The following is a 24691-nucleotide window of genomic DNA, read 5'->3' on the forward strand; positions in this document are numbered from 1 at the left end:
ATGGACAGGTACTCTAATTAGCAGGATGTGACTAGTGGTGTCCCGCAAGGATCTGTATTGGGGCCTCAAATATTCACTGGATTTATTAATGACTTTGATGGGATAGAAGACCACTTGTCCAAATTTGCCAAAGACCCAAAGATAGGCGGTATTGTAACCAGTGTAGATGGAAGTGTAAAATTACAAATATCGATAGGTTAAGTGAATGGGCAAAACTGTGGCAATTGGAGTTCAATGTAGGCAAATGTGAGGTCATTCACTTTGGATCTAAAAATCATAGGACAGGTTACCTTCTAAATGGCGAAAAGCTAGAAACAGTGGAGGTGCCAAGAACATGAATGAGGAGCAAGAGGAGTCCAAATGGCCCATCGAGCCTGCTCCACCATTCAATATGATCATGACTGATCTTAGGCCTCAACTCTGCTTTCCCGTCCACTCCCCATATCCCTTGATTCCCTGAGAGATCAAAAATCTATCTATCCCAGCCTTAAATGTATTCAACGATGGAGCACCCACTACCCTCTGGGACAGAGAATTCCAAAGATTCATAACCCTTTGAGTAATTTCTCCTCATCTCAGTCCTAAATGATCAGCCCCTTATCCTGAGACAGTGCTCCCGCGTTTTAGATTCCTCGACCAGCAGAAACAATCTCTCAGCGTCTACCCTATCCAGCCCCTTCAGAATCTTGTATGTTTCAATGAGGTCACCTCTCATTCTTCTAAACTCCATAGAATACAGGCCCAATTTACTCAGCTTCTCATCATAGGACAACCCTCTCACCCCAGGGACCAATCCAATGAACCTTCGCATGTTCCGTCTCCAATGCAAGTATATCCTTTCTTTAAATGTGGAGACCAAAACTGCACACAGTATTCCAGATGTGGTCTCACCAAAGCCCTGTACAATTGTAGTAAGATTTCTTTATTCCTGTACTCCAATCCCCTTGCAATAAAGGCCAACATGCCATTTTCCTTCCTAATTGCTTGCTGCACCTGCATGTTAACTTTCTGCGTTCCTTGTGCAAGCACACTCACATCTCTTTGAACATTGACACTTACAAGTTTCACACCTTTTAAAAAAAATTTGGCTTTTCTAATCTTATGACCAAAGTGAATAACTTCACACTTCCCTGCATTATATTCCATCTGCCATCTTGTTTCTGACTCACTTGACCTGTCTGTATCTCTTTGCAGTCTCTCTACATCCTCCTTGCAGCTTGCATTTCCACCTACCTTTGTATCATCAGTAAACTTGGATACATTACTCTGTGCCTCTTCATCTGAGTCATTAATATGAAATGTGAAGTGATTCATTTTGGTAGGAAGAACATGGAGAGACTACATAGAATAAAGGGTACAATTCTAAAGGGGGATGCAGGAGCAGAGGGACCTAGGTGTGCCTGTGCATAATTTATTGACGGTGGCAGGACAGGTTGAGAGAGTGGTTAATAAAGCATACAGTATCCTGGGCTTTATTAATAGGGGCATAGAGTACAAGAGCAAGGATGTTATGTTGAACTTGGATAAGACAATAGTTTGTCCTAAGCTGGAGTATTGCATCCAATTCTGGGTGCTGCACTTGAGGAAAGACATGAAGGTATTGGAGAGAGTACAGAAGAGATTCAGAAGAATGGTTCACAGGGATGAGGAATTTCAGTTATGAAGATAGATTGGAGAAGTTAGGACTGTTTCCCTTGGAGAAGAGAAGGCTGAGAGGTGATTTTATAGAGATATTCAAAATCATGAGGGGTCTGGACAGAGTAGATAGAGAGAAACTGTTCCCATTTGTGAAAGGATCGCGAACGAGATGGCACAGATTTAAAGTATTTGGCAAGAGAAGCACAGGTGACATGAGGTTTTTTACGTAGTGAGTGGTTAAGGTCTGGAATGTTCTGCCTAAGGGTGTGGTGGAGGCAAGTTCAATTGGAGCATTCAAAAGGGAATTAGACAGGTATATGAAAAGGAAGAATGTGCAGGGTTATGGGGAGAAGGCAGGGGAATGGAACTGAGGGAGTTGCTCTTTCGGAGAGCCAGTGTGGACATGATGGGCCAGAATGGCCTCCTGCACTGTAACGACTCTGTGATTGTGTGAATATAGATTGTAAATAGCTGAGGCCCCAGCACTGATCCTTGTGGCACTCCATTACTCACTGTCTGCCAACTTGAAAATGTCCTGTTTATGCCCACTTGGCTTCCTGTCCATTCACCAATCCTCTATCTATGCGAATATATCACCCCCAACTCCATGAGCCCTTATCTTGCCTATTAATCTTTTGTGTGGCACTTTATCAAACATATGAACAAGGAGTAGGAGTAGGCCACTCGGCCCCTCGAGCCTGCTCCGCCATTCAATAAGATCATGGCTGATCTGATTGTAACCTCAACTCCAAATTCCCGCTAACCCCCGATAACCTTTCACCCCTTTGCTTATCAAGAATCTGTCGACCTCTGCCTTAAGAATATTCAAAGACTCTGCTTCCACCATGCTTTGAGGAAGAGAATTCCAAAGACATCCTTTTTTTAAACAGTGACCCCTAGTTGTAGATTCTCCCACAAGAGGAAACATCCTTTCCACATTCACCCTGTCAAGATCCCTCAAAATCATATATGTTTCAATCAAATATTGAATATTATTAACTATTATCAATGTCTTTTGGAACATTGACTGGTTCCCCTTTATCTACCCTACTAGTTACATCCTTAAAAAATTCTACTAAATTTGTCAAACAGGATTTCACTTTAGTAAAACCATGTTGACTTGTTCTAATTATACTGTGCTTTTCTAAGTGCATTGTTAAGACTTCCTTAATAATATATTCCAGCATTTTCCAAACGACTGATGTTAGGCTAACTGGCCTGTAGTTCCCTGTTTTCTCTCTACCTCCTTTCTTGAAAAGCGGTGTAACATTTGCCAACTTCCAATCTGATGGGACCGTTCCTGAATCTAAGGAATTTTGGAAAATCATAGCCAGCGCCTCCACTATTTCTGTCGCTATCTCTTTTAGAACCCTAGGGTGTAGGCCATCAGGTCCTGGAGATTTGTCAGACTTTAGTCCCTGAAGTTTCTCCCATACTTTTTCTCTATTAATTTCCTCACTCCTTTTAGCTGCTAGGTTACTGCCTATTTCTGGTATGAAACTTGTGTCTTCTACTGTGAAGACAGACAGAAAATATTTGTTCAATGCCTCTGCCATTCCTCATTCCCCCTGATAACTGCTCCTCTCTCTGCATCTAAGGGACCAATGTTTTCTTTAGCTACTCTCTTCCTTTTTATATACTTATAAAAACTCTTACAATCTGTTTTTAAATTACTGGCTACTTTATACTCATTCTATTTTTTCCTTTATCAACTTTTTGGTGGTCCTTTGCTGGTTTCTAAAACACTCCCAATCCTCAGACTTGCTACTCTGTTTTTGCATCATTGCAAGCTTCTTATAATCTAATACTATCCTTAACTTACTGAGTGAGCCACGCATGGGTCTTTCTGGCTGTGTTTGTTTTTCAATGGAATGTGTTTTTGTTGAACATTTTGAATTTTTTTTTGAAGAGATTTGGAGTCCAGTTCCATAAATCATTAAAATGTCATGTACAGAACATGATCAAAAAGTCTAAATGACCTACTACTGTTCCTATGTTCCATGGTTTTCACTCTCCACCACAAGCTTTGTTCCCGAGCTACCAACTCTATCCTGCTCCCTGCCAACTGTTTGAGGCTGAGCCACACTGTTTGCAATCTTGGTGTCATATATGTCCCTGAGATAAACTGCTGACCACATCTCTTCACCATCACCCAGACGACTGATTTCCACCTCCATAACTTTGCCTCGCCTGCATTCATCTGTTGATACTCTATGTCTGTCATTGTTACCTCTAAACTTGACTATTCCAACAAACTCTTGGCCAGCTTCCCACATTCTACTCTCTGTAAATGTGAGATTATCCAAAACTCTGCCGAGTCCTGCACAACATGGCTTTATGAAGAGGTCTAGAGATGGCCGAAGAGGAGGGCCAGGAAGGCCCAATTAGCAGCACTGGCTGCCCCCACGAAAACTAATCCGCCTGCCCTGCTCTCTGACTCACCCCTCTCTCTCCCCCACACAGGGCCTGAGCTCCGCTTACCTCTCTGAAGGACGACATCTATCATTCCAATTCTCACTGGGTGCAGTCCCAGCAGTGGCCACTGCTCCCAGTGGCGCTGCTGGGACTGAGAAGCTACAGGCCCTCTGGCCAGCAGCTCTTGGAGGCATGATTTCCTGCCTCAGAGGGACAGAAGTCCCGACTAAAGCCAGTTAAGGGCCTGGGTCATGCTAAATAGCGGCGTGGCTTTCAGACCTGGTGAAGGTAGGCTGTCCCCCAACTTTTCAGCCAGTGGGTGGGTTACTGCCTCCTCGTGAAATCCCGGCCTCTGTCACTGGTCCAAATGTTGAACCACTGCCTGATCTCTCTTCCCGTCTCCTGTTCCTAATAGTTGATCACCAGGAAGGGCTCAGAGTTCTTTGGTTTTTCATATCTTCACCTGGGAAACACTGCAGCTCTTTGGCATCTCTTCGCTAGCAGCTTAGGTCAGATGTTGGGCAGCAATCGTCTTCATTACCTTGGAACATAGAATCTCAGTCTTCTGACGAGACGTTCCCAAGTTTGATAAAGAGTAACATAGATCAGCTGTTGTAGACTAGTTCTTACGGATTAGCTCTCATACAGCAGAAGTCATAGGCTAGCTGTCACACATAACACCAATGTGCATTTATATAGTGCCCTTAATGCAATAAAATGCCCCAACACTCTTCACAGGAGCAGTATAAAACAACATTTGACACTCAGCCACAAGGCAATAGTAGGGGAGATGGCCTAAAGCTTGGCCAAAGAGGAAATTTTAAGGAACATCTTAAAGGAGGAAAGTGAGGTATCTTGAAAAAGATCATCCGTTGCCTTGACTGGTCAGCTGATGCCCTCCAGTACCAGCCCGCTAGAGTGTTTCATATTGTGGTCGTCTGCTGAGTCCTGCACAACATGGCTTTATAAAGAGGTCGAGTAATGGATGAAGAGGAGGGCCTGGAATGCCACTCATTGTCAGATAGATCGGGGAAGAGGGTGCTGCAGAGGTGCCCAGGCTTTGGCGGGACGACCGCCGAGGCTGTCCCAGGTCTCAGTGATTGGCAGGGTTGTCTGGTTACAAGGGGTCTGCTGATTCAGCAATGCTTCACCTGAACTCTAATGACAGGTGACCCAAAACTCATCTTTCAGCATAGAGTGCAATCATCCCACAATCGCCCATATCTGAGGAGTCCCATTGCCACCCATGACCATCGAGAATGGGCCCTCGACCTCCCACATTCGCTGACATCACAGAGCATGGGAACACAGCAAACACAGGCTGCCTCCCTACCCCCACCCCCCCTGCCAAACTCCTTCCCTCTTTTGACATTAATAACACACAAATCCAATAGCAAACATAAGCAATTATTACAAGAAAAGCAAACCAGAAGTTCAGAAAACGTCACCCAGGTGACTCATTAAGTGCAGTCAATGGCGTGGTGCCTTTCTTTCCCTAGCACTTCTACAGGGTGGCCCCTCTGACAGACGATGAGGTGGAGTCAGCCTGCTCCTTACTCTCTGCATCTGACTGAGATGCCCATTGCTTCCATCCTTGTCTTGGAGGTGCCCGTGGGGGTCCTCCACAGGCTGCCGCACCTCTGTCATTAAAGGTGCAGTCTCTGTCATGGGGCCTTGCAGCAGAGCCAGAGGGATGGCACTGGTGGCCCCAGAGAGGTGACTCCACATCAACCTCTTCGACTGTCTATGCCCTTTCCTGGTACTCTTGGATGCTACATGAGGTCACGGACTGGGACGCAGCTGGCATCCACTTTGAGCATCTCTGAGCTATCAACAACGCTGAGCGGTTTATGCTGCAGAGACTCTCCAGTCTTTCTGTGCATATCAGTGCACTACTCCTGCACCCACTCAGAGTGCTGTTGCATTTGCTCTCCAAGAGGTTGCCCAATCTTTCAATGGGGGAGCTCATGTCATCGAATCCCTGAATCATGACTGCATGGACTCCTCCACTGCCTGCCCATGGCTCCTCAAGGCCTCCGGGAACACTGACAAATAGGAACTTATCTGCCTCCGTTCACCAGGAAAACCCTTTTTTGTGACACTTAAGGCCCAGTATCATCACCCAGCAGAGCATCACACTGTCTGTTCTCTGTCCTCTGAGGGGGACTGCCCACAGCTGACTGCCTCTCCTGAGCTTCACCCATTTCTCCCCTTTTTAAGCTACTCTGGGGTGAGTGTGTCTGTGCTGGGGGAAGGTATGGAGGAATGATGTGATGGTGCTGGCTCTGTTCAGTCTCTCCCTGCCGAGGAGGGCGGTGATAATTGTGCTTGGCCACTCTCCTTCCCCTCAGCAACTGGTCCTGTGGGAAACACAAGAAGGTGGTTATGGGAACTCAGCAAGTTCCCCAGCACTTTTACCCAAAGAATAAACAGGATAATATCACTCTCAATTATACCTTGTCAGCAATTGCTCAGATACTGTAATGTATCATGTCTTACTTATGCTGAATAAAGTTTAATCACAGCCACCAATATGGGTCAATGGCTATCAAGGTTTATCAAAAAGCAAATCTAATAGACAGCAAGTCTAGAACAGCAAGTCGCCAACAGTTAGTCTATGAGAACTGATTTACACTCGTTATTCGATGACAGCTTGTTCATGACACCTAGTGTATAAGAACAAGTTTAGAAGAATTATTTTTTTATTCAGTCACAGGATGTGAGCGTCATTGACCAGGCCAGCATATTTATTGCCCATCTCTAATTGCCCTTGAGAAGGTGGTGGTGATCTGCCTTCTTGAACCACTGCCATCCTTGGGGTGTAGGTACACCCACAGTGCTGTTAGGGAGTTCTAGGATTTTGGCCTTGGTGAGTTGCTGCAGTGCATCTTGTAGTTGGTACACACTGCTGCCACTGTGTCAGTGGTGGAGGATATGAATGTTTGTAGATGGGGTGCCATTCAAGTGAGTTGCTTTGTCCTGGATGGTGTTGAGCTTCTTGAGTGTTGTTTGAGCTGCACCCATCCAGGCAAATGGCAAATATTTCATCACACTTGTTAGAACCAGGTGAGAAAGAGGTCTAGGGTTCCTTCTCAGCCTTCGCTTGGTCTTATTGTAACAGGGTTTAATTTTAAACACACTGTGTTTTTAGCTCCCCCTTGTTGAATCTTTGTTCACTATTTTACAATTATAAGGCAAAGAAACCAGCACAAACAGGCTTTCTTAGGTTTAAAGAAGAAAAGTTGAAATTTATTAAACTTAAACTCAAATTCGGTTCACACTTATGGATACACGACGCACCCACACTAGCATGCACACGTGATACACATGCAGATAGAGACAGAAAAGAGCAGAAGAAAAATAAAGTGGAAATGTTTGAGGCACTATCTGAAGAGTTTTTGTTATGGTTCTTCGAGCTTACTGTAGAGTCCTTGACTGTAGGTAGATCTTGCTTTTCGTTGGGGCCCAGCATTCTTCTTCAACCCTGTTCGCTGTAGGAGAGTTTTCTCTCTTGGGGTTCCTGTGTCTTTAGTGGATTCAGAGGCTTGTGAGAAAGAGAAGGGAGCAGACAGGAGAGATCTTCTCAGTCCAGGAGCAAAAGTCTTTGAGTTCAAACTGTTTGTACAATTCAGAAAACCCCATGTTGCCAAGCAGGTTAGTCATTTGACTAACTGATCTGACCATGTCTTGGATTGTATCACCTTAGCAGTCTCTGGAATGCTCCTCTTACACACAATACCTGGTGATCAAAAGTCCATTGTGGGTTGAATGTGTCAGAGAACGGTCCTTTGTCCTTCCAATCACCGTCTGTTAATATGAAAATGTCTTTTTCAGCTACGGCTGATCTGTTTAACAAGTCCTTTCTTCACTCCAGTTTAAATCAATCTTCATGACAAAATTAATGTGCCTCATTCATGGCAGGTGGGGGCCTAGCATGGCACACTCCTGACTTGTGCCTTTTAGATGGTGGACAGGCTTTGGGGAGACAGGAGATGAGTTACTTGCTTACAGAATTCCCAGCCCTGACCTGCTCTTGTAGCCACAGCATTTATGTGCCTGGTCCAGTTCAGTTTCTGGTCAGTGTAACCCCCCCAGGATGTTAGGGGATTCAGCTGACGGAAGTGAATTTTGAAGGTGGTGGATAGGGTGCCAATTAAGCGGGCTGCTTTGTCGTGAATGGTGTGGAGCTTCTTGAGTGTTGTTGCAGCTGCACCCATCCACGCAAGTGGAGAGTATTCCATCACACTCCTTGTAGATGGTGGACAGGCCTTTGGGGAGTCAGGAGGTGACTTACTGAATGTTTAGCCTGCGTGTTGAACAGGTCTTGCTGCATCTGGACACTGGCTGCTTCAGTATCTGAGGAGTCACAAATGGTGCTGAACATTGTGCAATCATCAGTGAACATCCCCACTTCTGACATTCTGATGGAGGGAAGGTCGTTGATAAAGCAGTTGAAGATGTCTAGGCCTAGGACACTACCCTGAGGGGCTGATATGATTGGTCTCCAAAAAGCACAACCATCTTCCTTTGGACTAGGACTTCCTTGTAGGTCATCCCACAGTTGATCAAACATTGCTGGCATCCTTCCATCTGTAGCAACTGGTCATTGTGGTAGTGCACACCAGTTCATAGGATGTGGCTCCATTTCCCTTTTCACCTGCTAGTATCTCCTAGGTGCGATAGTCAACATTTAGGGCCTTCATGTCAAGTTTGCAAGCATCCTTGAAGCGGAGCTTTGGGTGCCCCACTTGTCGTCTGGTCCCAGCTACCTCACCATACAGAAGCTCCTTGGGTATGCGACTGTCTTCCATCCTGCGGACATGTCCGATCCACCGAAGCAGTCTGTGCCAACACACTTGGGAGCTCTGCCTTTCAGCGGACTGTCACATTTGTAATATTGTTCTGCTAGGATATACCCATAATGCACTGCAGACAGCGGAGATGGAAATTATTGAGCACCTTTTCCTGGTAGCTGTAAGTCGCCCATGTTTCACAGCCATGCAGCAAGGTCCTGAGAACACAGGCCGAATAAACCATCAGCTTGGTCCTGAGGTCAACTTGTCCCATGACCATGATTTTCTAGATGCTTATAGTCAAGGAGAACAAGTTACAGGCACCGGAGAGACAGTCCGTGAGTCTTAGTAGCTGAGTGTGAACTTCTAGTGCAGCATCATCAGCATGGAGGAGTTTTCTGATCAGGACATGATGCGTTTTTGTCTTCACTTTCAGCCTTGATAGATTGTAGAGCTTGCCTAGAGTGCAAGTAGACTCCTTCCATATCTGCAGGGAAGGCAAAGGTCAGGAACAGGGAGAAGATGATGCCAAACAGAGTGGGGGCTAGGACACAACCCTGTTTCACTCCATTCTTCACTCTGAAACTGTTGGAAGTGGAGCCATCAAACTGTACAGTGCAGAGCATGTTGTCATGGAAGGAGTGGATGAGACTGAGGAGCTTCAGTCGACAGTCAATTTGTCCCAAAATCTTGTAGAGCAAAGGGATATACTCCGTTCTCTACACTTTTATTGTAACTGGAGTCTTTTAAGTATGACACTAGCAAAGGCAACATTATATTATCAATAATAATGTTAGAGTATGGAAACAGAGGATGTTACTGTCCAATGAAAGGCGGTTTAAGTAGATTCAGAGAGATTGGGCTGAATTTTACCGGCCCTTCGACGTCGTGGGTCGTGGTGGGGGAGGCCCGCCTTGACCCTTGACATCGAAAGGGCCTGTCCCATATTACCAGCGGTGGGGGGACCTACAAGCGGGGGTGGGGGCTTCATCTAAATAAGTAAATTAACATCAATCAGATGCAAATTAACTTACCCGCTGACGGCGGCTGTCCCACGCTGATTTGAAGGCTGCTGATCACAACTCACGTGCCGAGTTCTGAGGCGAGACACTGGTGGGTAGGGTGGAGGAATAGAATTTTCAGGGCGGGAGGGGTGGGGGAAGGGGGAAACACTTTTTATTGGCTGTGGGGATGGTGGGAAAGGTTTGACGGGCAAATGTTAGGTTGGGGGGGGTGGGGAAGTTAAGGTTGGGAATAAAGTGAGATTTGTTAATATTGGACTATTGGGGGTCTGAGGAAGAGCCTCCATCTCCTAATTATTTATTTTAAAAAAAAATCACATCTACTATACCTTTACAAATTTAAATCTTTGTTAAGGGCTTAAAACCCTTTAAAAATGGCATTGGGTGACGTTGCCGTGGACGTGGTCACCGCTCCCTCTACGTCATTGGCTCTGCCCCCTCTTGTTAAATCAGCCCCCTCTCGTAATATTGCGGGGGCTGTGTGGTGGCGTGCTGTTAAAATACTGCCTATTAGGTTTGATTATCCATGTTAGTCTGATACAAGAGCCTGCACTTCTATTAAATGTTTGGAAGTCATTTTACATGTCATTCCAGTGCACTTTGTGTCAAGATAAACAGCCGACCACATGTTTTTCTTTGAGTTCTGATGTCCGGGGCATGTTGCAGGACAGCTAATGTATCACAATGAAGAAAGTATTTATTCAACAATGTCCTTTCATCCCTAACTCTTGATGTATGTTTTGTACAACTAATGTCTTTCTGTTCCAATTTCTTTCAGATTGGGAACACACTTCTGATTATTTTTGTCAGTTATTTTGGAAGTCGAGTTCACCGACCGAGGCTGATTGGAATGGGAGGTCTTCTCCTTTGTCTTGGAGCCTTCCTGCTCACCTTGCCCCACTTCATTTCTGAGCGTTATGAGTACACAAAATCAGCAGTAGGTAAGGCAACACAAGGTGATTCATGTTTGCTTTTTCTTATACATTTATAAATGTATCCGAGAATCAGTGGAAATTTGGATCATTAAAATCTTACTGGCTTTTTCAATTTTTAGAGTGTAAGGAAGGTGATTTTTATTTTTGTGTTTTGCATAAAGGTGAGTCACATCAGTGATGGAGAACAGAATACTTTGGCATTCTGTTGAAGGGTTATCGAACTGAAACGTTAACTCTGCTTCTCTCTCCACAGATGCTGCCAGACACTTTCTGTTTATATTTCAGAATACTTTTGACTGTCTGACATTGCCACTATCAAGCCCTCCTGGGTCCGGCCCCAGCACTCCCACATGTGGGCTCTGGGTCTTTTCCTGTTCCACCACAGCCACATTCTGTTGTCTCATAAGAGGATTCACCACAGCTAATTATTCCTTTTCCCTACTATGGTGGTGTTCATGTTGGTTCTGAGTGAGTTTGCTAACTCTTGCAAATCTTTATTCTCTGTCAACCTGTGACAAGTGACAAGAGTGTTGTTACTGCCATAACTTTCATGTAGACACAATGCATTGGTTGGTTGGCCTCCTTCCATCTATGAAAGATGAACACTCGGCAAACAATCCATTTAGGTGGGGTGTCTTCTCTTGCTGCACCTTTGCTGATGGCTCTGGAGGCCAATCCTGAAGAAGCAGGCTCTGCCACAAGTGCCACAGGTGAAACTGCAAAGTGACGCTGTGAGTTGTTGTTTTTGATGTTGGCACTGTTGCCAAGCTGCTGTAGCAACTGGTCATCATAGTAGTACACACCAGTCCACAGGATGTGGCACCATTTCCCTCTTTCACCAGCTCGTGACTCCCAAGTGCAATTTAGGGCGTTCATGTCACACTTACAAGCATCCTTGAACTGAAGCTTTGGGTGCCCCACTGGTCGTCTGGTCCCAGCTACCTCACCATGCAGAATGTCCTTAGGTATACAACCATCTTCCACCCTGTGGACATGTCCGATCCATCGAAGCCACCTCTGTTTGATTAGCGCTAACACACTTGGGAGCTCTGCCTTTGACAGCAATTGTGATTTTGCCCTGCCAGGTTGTACCCATAACACACCACAGACAGCAGAGATGGAAATTATTGAGCAGCTTTTCCTGGTAGCTGAAAGTTGCCCATATTTCACTGTCGTTGAGCAAGGTGCTGAGAACACAGGCCTGATAAACCATCAGCTTGGTCCCGAGGGTCAGCTTGGTGTTATGCTCAAGTCGGCCAAAGGTGGTAGCTGCTTTCCCTATGCGTGTATCGAGTTCTGAATCAAGAGACAGATTGTCTGTCACCGTGAGCCCGAGGTAGCAGAATTTGCTAACCACTTCCAGTGGGGTGTTATTTAGTGTGATCGGTACTGAGATGCAACACCTTGTCCCATGACCATGATTTTCTTGATGTTTATAGTCAAGGAGAACAAGTTACAGGGTGGGAGAACCAGTCTGAGTCTTTGCAGCTGAGTTTCCGTGTGAGTGACTAGTGCAGCATCATCAGCGTAGAGGAGTTCTCTGATCAGGACATGATGTGTTTTTGTCTTCACTTTCAGCCTTGATAGATTGTAGAGCTTGCCTAGTGTGCAAGTAGACTCCTTCCATATCTGCAGGGAAGGCAAAGGTCAGGAGCAGGGAGAAGATGATGCCAAACAGAGTGGGGGCTAGGACACAACCCTGTTTCACTCCATTCTTCACTCGGAAACTGTTGGAAGTGGAGCCATCAAACTGTACAGTGCAGAGCATGTTGTCATGGAAGGAGTGGATGAGACTGAGGAGCTTCAGTGGACAGTCAATTTTTCTCAAAATTGTCCAGAGCCCTGCTCTGCTGACAGTGTCGAATGCCTGAGTGAGATTTATGAAAGTAAGGTAAATGGGTATACACTGTTCCTTACACTTCTCTTGTAACTGGAGTACGGAGAAGATCATATCCACAGTAGATCTGCCAGCACGGAAACTGCACTGCACTAAACTCAGTCTGCAAGTAAATGGAGTCTTTTAAGTATGACCCTAGCAAAGGCCTACACCATGACCCTAAGGAGTGAGATGCACCTGTAGTTGTTGCAGTCTCCTCTGTCACCTTTTGTTTTTGTATAGTGTGATGGTTTTGGCATTACGCACCTCCTGTGGAACAGAGCCAACTTTCCAGCAGAGGAGCGGCAGGATATAAAGGTGTGGCAATAGATGGGATTTTCCGTGCTTAATCAGTTTGCCTGAGGTTCTGTCCTTGCCCGGTGCCCTTCTGGTCGCTAGGTGGTCTACGGCCTTCTCGAGCTCCAGTGATGAGAGTTTTTCATCTAACTCATCCATGACAGGAAGTTGTGGGAGAGTGTCAAGCACAAACTGGGAGATGTTCAAATCACAGGAGTATAGCTCACAGTAGTGTTCAGCCCAGCGGGACATCTGTTTACTTCTGTTGGTGAGTACTTCACCATCTGCCAACTTCAGGGGAGCAACTTTGGTGATGGCAGGGCCAAGTGCCTTCTTGATCCCTTCGTACGTAGCTCACAGATTTCCTTTGTCACGTGCAGTTTAGATTTCTTGACATAAACTGATCCAGTGTTTGTTTGCGCAGTATCTCCCTCTCCTTTGCACAGCTGTCTTGGCTACTTTCAGGCCATGCTGTGTCTTAACTGTTGGGTTTATGTTGTGCATCATGTAGGCTTTGTTTTTTGCATCAATTGCATCATCTCAGTTGAGTAGGTCTCAAACCAGCCCTTGTTGCAGGTTCTGCTTTTACCAAACGATGCTTCTGCTGCTTCATAGATGATTGAGCTGAGTGACTTCCAAACTTCATCAATGCCGGCATCAGTGCTTCCCGTTAAGGCTTTGGTGTGGAGCAAGCTTTCTAGCGACAATGCGAAGTGCTGGTATTTGGCATTATTGCTTATGCAAGGGATGTTGATGTGTGGCGGGTTGTCGTGTTTAGATCTGTGGAAAATTCGGGGGTGCACCTGATAAGAGAGTGATTGGTGTCGCAGTCTGCACTGTGGTCGGTGTGGGTGTGAAGAACACAGGGCAGATTGCACCTCCTTGTGATGATTAGGTCTAATTGGTGGAAATGACCAGAACTAGGGTGATGCTTGATACCTTGTGGCGATGTCTGCCTGGGAAGAATGTGTTGGTGATGCAGAGTTCCTTTATGGCACAAAGCTCAAGAAGGCATCCGTTATCATTGATCTTGCCCACCCCATGGTGACCAAGGCACGTTGGCCATGAATCACTGTCTGCCCCAACACGTGCGTTGAAGTCATCCAGGATGAATAGCCTCACAGCATTTGGGATGTTCCTCAGAACGTCACCTAGGGAGTCATAGAAATTCTCTTTATCTGAGATGCTGCCATTCAGAGTTGGTGCGTAGGTGCATTTGATGTTGACTGTGCCTCCATCGGATGATAACCACCGGGAGATGAGGCGCTCTGAAGTTGCTACTGGCGACTCAATTGACTGTGTCAGCGGTTACTCACTGCGAAGCTTACACCACGCTCACGGTCATCTTCAGCTCACATTCCATGCAAGTGAAGGTGTAATTAGCCTCTCAAATAGAGCCTGTGTTGGCTAATCTGGTTTCTATAGAGCAGCAATGTTGATATCAAGTTTGTGTAGCTCACGGTCAATCAGGGCTGTCTTGTGTACACCAGCTGTGGTGTGTGGGTCCCTGTTCATTTTAGGACACTTAGTCCTCACATTCTAGTTTCCAAGCAAAAAGGTTACCTTTCTTTGTTTGTTGGGTAGCCGAGGCATGGTTTTAGAAGGTGTAGACTTGCCTAGCATCTGCACCCCTCTCTCGACCTCATAGGCTGGTGTCCAGAGGAAAGACGAAGGCCTATATGTCCAGGGTCTATTCAGTTGCAGGAGTTTTCTGAAGGTGTTAACTTGAGGGAAACAACAATCACATAACAGGAATCCACTTGAAGGCACCAACCGGCAGGGCCCAAGATCGGTACAAAAAGCAGGTGTGATCTTGTCCTCCAGGTTTGCAAAGGGAGCAGCGATAGGTCATTGCTGCCCACCTCCAGGTTGCTACTTCCATCCTCCGAACCCTCCAGCTACTATGCCCTCAGGTGGTCTTGACTGTAGGTTGCTTAGGAGTGAACTCAGCGCAGGCGAGTGAATTTCGGGCCAGGAATAGGCTGAAGCAGAAAAATCGGTATCACCAGTGGCCAGTCACAGGCTCAGCAGGAGTTTGAAATCTTTCAGTCACAGCAGTGATGGGGGAAGGGCAGTAAATGGATCAAAGTTACTTTGAATATTACAACAGAGTAGCAATTCAGAGACAAAGTTGAGTCTTAGGTTATAACCAGTGTAGTCCAGAGCAAAAGTGGCTTCTTGATGTTGAGGTAAGTCCAGAAATTTGAAGCCAAGTTTGAAAGAAGATCTCGATCTAGATTTTTCCAGATCTTTCCATGGCTCATAAATCAGAAAACAAAAGGCACCAGATAATAGATGGAAGCAGAGTCTTGCATGTTTTCCAACTTTGTCCAGAATAGAAACATAATCTTGATGTCCAGTGAAGTCAGCAATTTGAAGTCCGATTTGAGAGAAAAAACCACATCCAGGTCTTATCCAGACCTTTTACCAGAGCTCACAAGGTGAGGTCAGGGGATGGAGTTTGTACCATCAGACAGCGGTCATTTACATACATATGAACTAGGAGCAGGAATAGGCTATTCGGCCCCTCAAGCCTGTTCCACCAACCTATAAGATCATGGCTGATCCGTTTGTGAACTCAACTCCACTTTCCTGCCTACATCGATACCCTTTGACTCCCTTATTTGTCAAGAATCTGACTACCTCTACCTTAACATTCAATGATCCTGCCTCCACCGCTCTCTGGGGAAGAGAATTCCATACAATCACGAACATCAGAGAAATAATTTCTCCTCATCTGTCTTAAATGGAGACCCCTTATTTTTAAGCTGTGGGCCCTAGTTTTAGTCTTTCCCACACCGGAAAACATCCTTTCAACATCTACCCTGTCAAGTCCCCTCGGTGTTTCAATAAGATCACCTCTCATCCTTCTAAACTCCAACGAATACAGACTCAACCTGTCCAACCTTTCCTCATAAGATAACTCGCTCATCCCAGGAATCAGTGGAGTGAATCTCCTCTGAATTGCTTATAATGCAATTTTATCCTTTCTTAAGTAAGGAGACCAAAACTGTCCACAATACTCGAGATGCGGTCTCACCAATGCCCTATACAACTGCAGCAATCTGCTCCATTTAAATAACATGTTGCTTTTCTACTCTTCTGGCCAAAGTGGACAAGTTCAGTTTTCCACATTATACTCTGTCTGCCAAATCTTTGCCCTCTGACTTAACCTATCTATATCCCTTTGTAGCCTCCTTATGTCCTCTTCACAACTACCTATCTTCATGTCATCAGCAAATTTCACAACCATACCTTCAGTCCCTTCATCTAAGTCATTGATATAGATTATAAATAGTTGAGGCCCCAGCACTGGTCCCTGTGGCACACCACTATTTAATCTAAAAATTAACTTGAAGTTTGGGCTAAAAATACACCCCCTGTTAGAATCAGGGGATTCTAATCAAGCAACAGAAGAGAGGATTTAGTGGGGACAAAGAGCAGTGGATGGCAGTACATGGTCACAGATGGACGTGAACAGTGAGGAGCTTCCTAGGGGAGCTGACTGCCCAGGAGCCATCTTAGAAGTATAATGGGCAGAGAGGACATTATCATTTCAGATGGGTCTGCACAGGTATCTGGATTCCAAAGAGGTATCTGATAACTCAGTCCTGTCGCTGTGTTTTGTGGAATGCTGACATAGGAATAGAGGAACATAGGAGCAGGAATAGGCCATCATCTACCTCTACGCCATTTTCCCCACTCGCCTCCTATCCCTTGATGTCATTAGCATCCAGAAATATATTGATTCCTGTCTTGAACATGCTCAATGATTGAACTTCCACAGTCCTCTGGGGTAGAGAATTCTCTGAGTTAAGAAGTTCCTCCTCATCTCATTCTTAAATGGCCTACCCCTTATTCTGAGGCTGTGTCCCCTGGTTCCAGACTCATCAGCCAGAGGAAACATCCTATCCACATCTACCATGTCGTTCCCTGTAAAAAATTTAGTAAGTTTCAATGAGATGACATCTCATTCTTCAAAACTCTCGAAAAGACAGGCCCCGTTTCCTCACTCTCTCATAAAATAATCCCACCATCCCAGGGATTAGTCTGATGAACCTCTGTTGTACTCCCTGTATGGAGGAATTTCTTTACTCAGAGGGTGGTGAATCTTTGGAATTATCCTTACTTAGATGAGACGAAAACTGGACACAATACTCCACGTGTGGTCTCACCAAGGCTGTATACAATTGCACCAAGACTTCTTTACCCCTGTACTCAAATCCCCTTGCAATGAAGGCTGACATATCATTTGCCTTCCTAATTACTTGCTGCACATGCATACAAGCTTTTCGTAACTCATGAACAAGGACACCCATGTCGCTTTGGCCATCAACACTCACCATTTAAGAAATAAACTGTCTTTCTGTTTTTTTCTCTATCAAAATAGATAACTTCACACTTATTCACATTATATTCCATTTGCCATGTTATTTCCCATTCACTTAGCCGGTCCAAATCCCCTTGAAGCCTCCTTGCATCCTCCTCACAACTTACATTCTCACTTAATTTTGTGTCATCAGCAAATTTGGAAATATTACATTTGGTCCCCACATCATTTATATCGATTGTGAACAGCTGCAGCACTGATCCTTGCGGTACCCCACTAGTAACAGCCTGCCATTCTGAGAATGACACATTTATTCCTACTCTCTGCTTTCTGTCTGTTAGCCAATTCTCAATCCATTGCAGTATATTACCCCCAATCCCATGTCCTCTAATTTTATGTGGGACCTTTTTCTCTCTCCCTCCTTTCTTAAATAGTAGGGTTTCATTTGCTACTTTCCAGTCTGCAGGAACCCTTCCAGAGTCTATAGAATTTTGAAAGATAAACACCAGTGCAATCACTATCTCTCGAGCCACCTCCTTCAACACTCTGAGATGTAGCTCATCTGGTCCAGGGGGCTTATCAATCTTCAGCCCAGTTAGTTTTTTGAGTATTACCTCTTTATTAATACTAATTTCTTTCAGTTCCTCATTTTCACAATTCCCTTGGTTCCCTAGTATTTCTGGGAGATTTTCTGTAACTTCCTCTGTCAAGACAGGCACAAAATAATTGTTTACTTTCTCTGCCATTTCCCTATTCTGCATTATAATTTCTCCTGTCTCTGCCTATAATGGACCCACATTTGTCCTTGCTAATCTTTTCCTTCTTCCTAAAGAAGCTTTTACAATCCACCTTTATGTTTCTTGCTGGCTTGCATTCATAGTCTCTTTTCCTTTTCTTTATCAGTTTCTTGGTCCTCTTGGACCAAAAATCTATCTATCCCAGTCTTAAATGTTTTCAACGATGGAGCATCTACAACCCTACAACCCTCTTGGTAGGGAATTCCAAAGATTCACAACCCCTTGTGTGAGATAATCTCTCCTCACCTCAGTCCCAAATGATCAGTTCCTTATCCTGAGACTATACCCCCCTGTTTTAGATTCCTCGGCCAGCAGAAACAATCTCCCAATGTCTACCCTATCCAGCCCCATTCGAATCGTATCTGTCTCAATGAAATCGCCTCTCATTCTTCTAAACTCCGAAGTGTTGTGCCTAACACGCACTTACTCTTAAAGGATCTGCGGAATCCGATTGGTGAAAGGTATATCAATATTTTATTCACACACTAAATCATCAAGTACAAGCTCTCACTACTTGTACAGTATCAAAACTCATCAAAGTACAAGCTCTCACTACTTGTACAGTATCAAAACTCATCAAAGTACAAGCTCTCACTACTTGTACAGTATCAAAACTCATCAAAGTACAAGCTCTCACTACTTGTACAGTATACTACTCGTCAAGACACGAGGTGATCAGTCTCGGACTTGCGGCTGCTCTTCTGTTCTCTGAGCCCCAGCACAGGGTATCTTCTCGAGTGTTCTTCCCCGGGGTTCTCATGCCTTCCCTAGTTTCAGTCAGGGTTTAAATCTTGTTTCTAAGACCCTCCCCTCTTACTCATAGGGGTCTGGTATAATGACAAAATGATAATTCCTTATTTGGCTCAGTGAGAACCTGGTTCATTTCTTTTCAGTTTCCCATTGTCTATTATGAGTTTAATCATATCTGGTGTCCATGATGACTCCCTATATCTGCTACGTGCAAGGACTGTGTCTGGGATCCTCCTCAACATCTTTACTATACTATCTGCAATTCCTCGGCTATCTGTGTGCTGTGCCCCTTTCTACTCATCCCGCTTCAACACACTGTTCATTGTTGTGTTACTGGCCCCTTTGTTTTAGTTAAGTTCTTATGTGTTTTTACTGTATGTGTTTTTACTGGGTCTATAGTCCCCCCTTTGATCCTGCAGGGCTATGCCCAAGGGATCACACTCTCATGTCTCTTAGGTAGTACACTTGTGCAATTACAATTTCATTTTCAAAGCAAAAGCATAAGCAGTGTAATGTTAAAGAAAGCACAATGTAAACATCACTATTACATAACCAATCAATTGCGCGAAGATAATACAATTTCATTTTGACAGTACATTGATCATTCATTAACTCATTTTAAGTATAAACGAATGGGTTATACAGTTACCTTTGTGTGGCATAACTAATTGTCTATCCTTTTATAGAGCAAGTTCGAATACTGATTTCCTTTCGGGTAGCTGTCCAACCTGCGTTCATACATCCTCTCACATCGCCTAATTAATTTCTTAAGTTTCCAAATTAGGTACGTCACATATATCACCATGATACCCAAAACCACTATCAGGACATGGGAGATAATTCTAAACCAGGGGTGTATCTGCATCTTTGACCCCCAGTTCCAGAAGTCTAGCCACCAGGTAGAATCGTTTATCTCGTCAATCTCATCTTGTAGCATCTTTGACTGTTGTTCCAGATTGTAGTACACTTCACCAATGGCTTCTAGCTGCTGTCTGTCTTTACCCAAGTGGGTGGGCAATGGCTGAATAGTATATTCATATTCCCGGAGGTAATTTGTCAAATCCTCCTTAATACTTTCTGTCACAGTTATCGTTTCTGTCTTTCGTTTATGTATATCTACAAACCCCATCTTTCCTACTCGGGTTGGTATTTGTGGGTTGAACCAAAATGTACTGTTGCTCACCGGGCAAGTCCAGTTATGTCCATACTGGTACTCCTTCGCCATGGTAGTTAAACAATATCTCCCCTTTCCCATATAGGTGAGGTGGGTTAGCCCTGACAATGCGTTCCTCGTCTCCATGGTGCAATTTACAGTGGCATTAAATCCACGTTTTGACTCTGCTGTTTTATATATAGGATGAGGACATATGGCCACCTGGTTTTCCAGACTACACTCAGACAATGTTGTCCCAGTTATCTCTTTTCCAGTTTCCACAACATAGGGTAATATATCATAGTATTTTATGTAATCTTTTCCCCTTATCACCCCTATATTTCTACTTCATATAACTGCATCCCTAACTTATCTCTCGGAATTATAGGTATTCCCAATACTACTCCAATACTCATAGATATTGTATTTAAACACTCCTGACCTTTCCATACCTTAACAAGTTTTCTGAGTTGGCAGCTGGTAATTTTATCATTTGTGTGACTAGCTCAGTCCTCCAACTGGGTGTCATTCATCCAAACTGGTACCTGTCCCTCATCAATTTGCCTCAAACTTTCTCAAGTTTGTTCTCACATCCACGACCCATACGTACTACAAACACTTTCATTGTTTGAAATGTCATGGACCTCCTTTACCTTTTCTATTATATCATTAATAGTGTGAGCATGACCTTCCAGTACTCTCACCAGTCCTGTCACTGCATTCGTCAAATCCTGTCCTATTTTAGCTACACCACTCTGTCCCTTTTGTTCCTCTTTCAAAATATCCTTTACTAGCTGACTGAGAGTTCTAACCCTTTGGTCCATGCTTTCCAAATCGATAGTATTGACAATTGAAGTTCCCGTATGAAAGACTGTGGCTGCGTCATTCAGTAAACTATGTTTACGTTTCTTTCCCTTTATAATTCCCTCCTCACCAAATTCTTGTCTCAGCCATTGTTGCAATAATACCTTGTACAACTCTTGGGTCTTCTCAGGGCACCAGTCAGGTTGCTGGATATCTGAGATATTTAATATTGCTGGTACCAACTCATGCTGTATATCATATACAATTTTATTAGTTTTATTATCGCAAGTCCATTTTCTGGTCCTGCAGTTAAGGCAGGGCAAGGGAGATCAGTCACTTGTGGCTGCTGAGTCGTATCCTTACTCGTCGGTAATTCGGATGTGGGGGTAACGGTGGGGGCTGGTGTTTCTTGTCCGTTTAATCTCACGACCTGGAATAGGAACTGTCCTTTTTTTATTTTCCCCAACGCAATAGAGCCATTAACCCCTATCATTGTGTGGTTTCACACATATAGATCGTTTTTTACAGTCTTTATCATCGCACTGCCATACAGGGAATTCGGGGGGGGGGGGTCCCTTTTCGGCATTCGACAAATACCCACTGTCCGAGAGTTACATTTACAAGAGAAGTCCACCTCTATTCGTCCCTGAGTCTGGGACTTCCATCCTCCTGTACATGTAACCCACATCCTGTCTGCCTAATCCTGTCCTCCCCTGTAGAGGAACCATCACCAAAAAATTTTGTGTGCTGGTTTGATTGCAGGCTCCTTCCCTTGTACACCCCGCAATGATTTTGACACAAAAGGTCCCTGGAGGGCCTTTGCTGTCAAAACCTGACACACCTGGTCGATTAAATTGTCCACGAAAATAAAAGCAAAATACTGTGGATGCTGGAAATCTGGAATAAAAACAAGAAATGCTGGAAATACTCAGCAGATTAAATTGTCCGCCAAGCATGTAGTAGTTCTTATTTAGGAGATCATAAAAAGGGCTGCCTTTAAGGCAAATCCATTAGCAAGGATCCTGCGATACCCAACAAGGCCCAAGAGTGATCTCAGAGCCTTAGTATCTTGTGGTAGGGGGAGTTCGAGGATTGTCTGTACTCGCATCTGCATTATCTCATGCTTTCCCTGTGTTATTACCATTCCCAAATCGGAAACCTTTTCCTTCATTATCTGTGCCTTTTTCGGCTTAACTTTCACTCTGACCTTCTGGAGGAAGGTGGAATATTGACGGACTATTCTGAAATCCCTGGGAGAGACACGTCCAGGTGTATTGTTGTCCCTGGAATGTAAACGTAAATTTATATTGAGACTCTTGTGCCAGTGGTATGGACCAGAATCCATTGCTAATATCCAACACAGTAAACCACTTAGACTGTTTTTGTTTTTCATTTTCTAAAACTTTGATTGTCCTCTTAAACATCAGATAAATTTCTCTTTGAGTGCTTTAAATAACCACTCATATCAAGTAAATTTTGTTTATCGATTCCAATTTCTTATGCCCAGACTTGGTGGTGTTAAATTTTTTTACATTAAAGACAGAAGTGCTTGCAACTATTTCTCCTACTCAAGCACTTTGTCTCATTGATAAAGATGCTGTGACATTTGATTTCTGCAATTAAGTTCTTAAATTCTTAAAGCTGCTGGATCTCTTGCTGTGGCCTCAGTTCTCATGTAGCCTTGGAGCCTGCCGTCGATTGCTAAAAAAACACAAAGAATCCATTGTGGCTCTGCCCCTGAGTCCAATGAGTTAATTTGTCCAATTATATCTGTCAATTTAGAAATTGAAGATTTCATCATGTCCAATATACATAAATTTTACTCTCAGCTATACAAAAATTGTGTGGTGGAGTAAATGGAAAAACGATAGCTGCAGCAGGGTTAATTTCTTTGTTTGTCTCCAAGGGGGCGGAGCAAAACATTCTCAGCTGCGTCACCTTACGTAACCTTTTTTTTCTGAACGAAAAGAACTACACTCCATTTTAAACTTTTTTTTCAATCCTTTTGGTATCCTTAGGGTTTGAAAACAACAAAATAATTAGTAACATTATCAGCTTCAAAGGAAAGCATCTCCATCAGGAAAGACAGCATTTTAGATTCAACTCCAATTGTTTCCAAATTTTTGGCATCTTTTAAGAGGTTTCGAATCCAAGGATTTTTTTTTATAACAAAGATGATTCCAAATTCCAATTTACTGCAATAAATATTTAAAAATCAAAACTGCCAATGTTATATGAACGAGTCTTATGTCTGGAACTGAAGACTCCTCCAAAACTTGACATAATAAACTTGAAAGTTCATTGTGGCCACAAATGAAATTTCCAGTTTTCCAACTTTACAGGTCAATTAACCTTAATAGTATAAACTTAACTCAGACTTATTAACTTATAATACTTATTAACTACACACAGAACAGAATAGCACGTGCTTTTTAAAAAAAAGATATGTAAATTACGTCATTTTTCTTGTTCTTTCTTCAGGCGCCTTTTCAAATGACTGTAATAAAACCAAAAACGAAAGAAAAAGTTATTTAACATTCTTACAACAAAATATTTAACACCAACTTCTTAAACAAACTTTAAACAGACAGAATCTTTCCTATATCTCCTTTGTTTATCCTTCCCTCCCTTAAACCAATATCCAATTCCTGACATTTGCTACTTAAAACAGTCAGTTAAACATGTCTTTAATTTAAACTCCAAAAAAAAACTAGAACAGATTTGAAACTGGAACTCCAATTAAAGTAGAGTTTTAAACTTCAAATTGGATTTCTGCCAAACATCTTCAGACCTTCAAGGCTGAAGCTTATCTCTTACAAAATTGTTCATTGCCTTTTCACAGTTGCAAAACCAACTTTTAAAATAAAAATAAAACTTTAACTTAAAATATAATTCAATTTTATATCCCATTCCTGGGTGCACAATCTTAAATTGAAATGAATGCACTCAACAATCACTTTACACACTCATTCAATTCCAAACAACTTAGAAAATTGATTCCTGTAATGGGTTATGAATTCAAAGTAACAACATCTCTGTCAAATTCCCTGTCCCGGTGCCAAGGAACACACAGGAGCAACCAATTCACAACCAAAATAGGTTCCCACAAAAGATACACGTGTAAAAATAGAAAAAGTAACAGACTCATTCTTTCAACGTCAAGGCCAGACAACAAAGAGTTAATGACGATTAGTTCCACAGAACACAAGCTGCAAATTCCAAGGACATACAGTTCATTCGTGGAAGCTTCCAACATTCACACATTCGAATCAAAAGACGCAGTAACTTGTTTTTACTCACTTGAAATTTCATTAAAACATAGTCTTTTTATGTCACTCTGCCATAAACTTTGTCATGGAGCCCTCTGGCCTTAGCTGCCAAGTTGGCCCGATTAAAATCGTCATTGTCATCATCCTCCCTATCCACAAAAGTGCATATTATGCCCCTCTGTGCTGAGAGTTGAGAGTGTAGTTTACTTGTCTCCTCCTGACATTTGGTATGATCCGCTGACTGGTACACCCGCTCCTTCTGTGAGCGGTGCAGAACCGTCAATGTAGTCGGTAAGTCAGAGCATTTCTGTTCCAATCCTGTGAGCTGTTCCTTGGCCTTGTTCGCTTCCCTCTCAGCCTTACTGCGACTGTACTCAGCCATTTCAGCTTGAGACTGGAATTGACTTAAATGCACTACCTGTGGTGAAATAACTGTTTCTGCCTTCAGGACCCTATCATGCCACTCATTCGTTTCTGTTTCTAACTTTTGCAACTCCTGCTTCAATCTTTCAACTTCACTCTGCACCACCTGTACTACACTAACTGACTCTGCCTTCAGGGCCCTATCAAGCTCCTTTTTGGCTTGATGGGTACGCGCATCCTCCCAATGCT

General features: G+C 43.7%; 1 protein-coding gene across 3 annotated transcripts in view; it reads left to right on the plus strand.

Annotated features, from left to right (window-relative positions):
• LOC137375106 (solute carrier organic anion transporter family member 2A1-like) overlaps window positions 1-24691 on the plus strand; it is a 433007-nt gene that overhangs the window by 254769 nt on the left and 153547 nt on the right. For all 3 annotated transcript variants that reach the window (XM_068041734.1, XM_068041736.1, XM_068041735.1), the window contains one exon: window positions 10647-10809. In XM_068041734.1, the coding sequence (XP_067897835.1) occupies window positions 10647-10809 (163 nt within the window). The remainder of the gene's footprint in view (window positions 1-10646; window positions 10810-24691) is intronic.

Source organism: Heterodontus francisci, chromosome 11, assembly GCF_036365525.1.
Source record: "Heterodontus francisci isolate sHetFra1 chromosome 11, sHetFra1.hap1, whole genome shotgun sequence".
NCBI classification, from domain to species: domain Eukaryota; kingdom Metazoa; phylum Chordata; class Chondrichthyes; order Heterodontiformes; family Heterodontidae; genus Heterodontus; species Heterodontus francisci.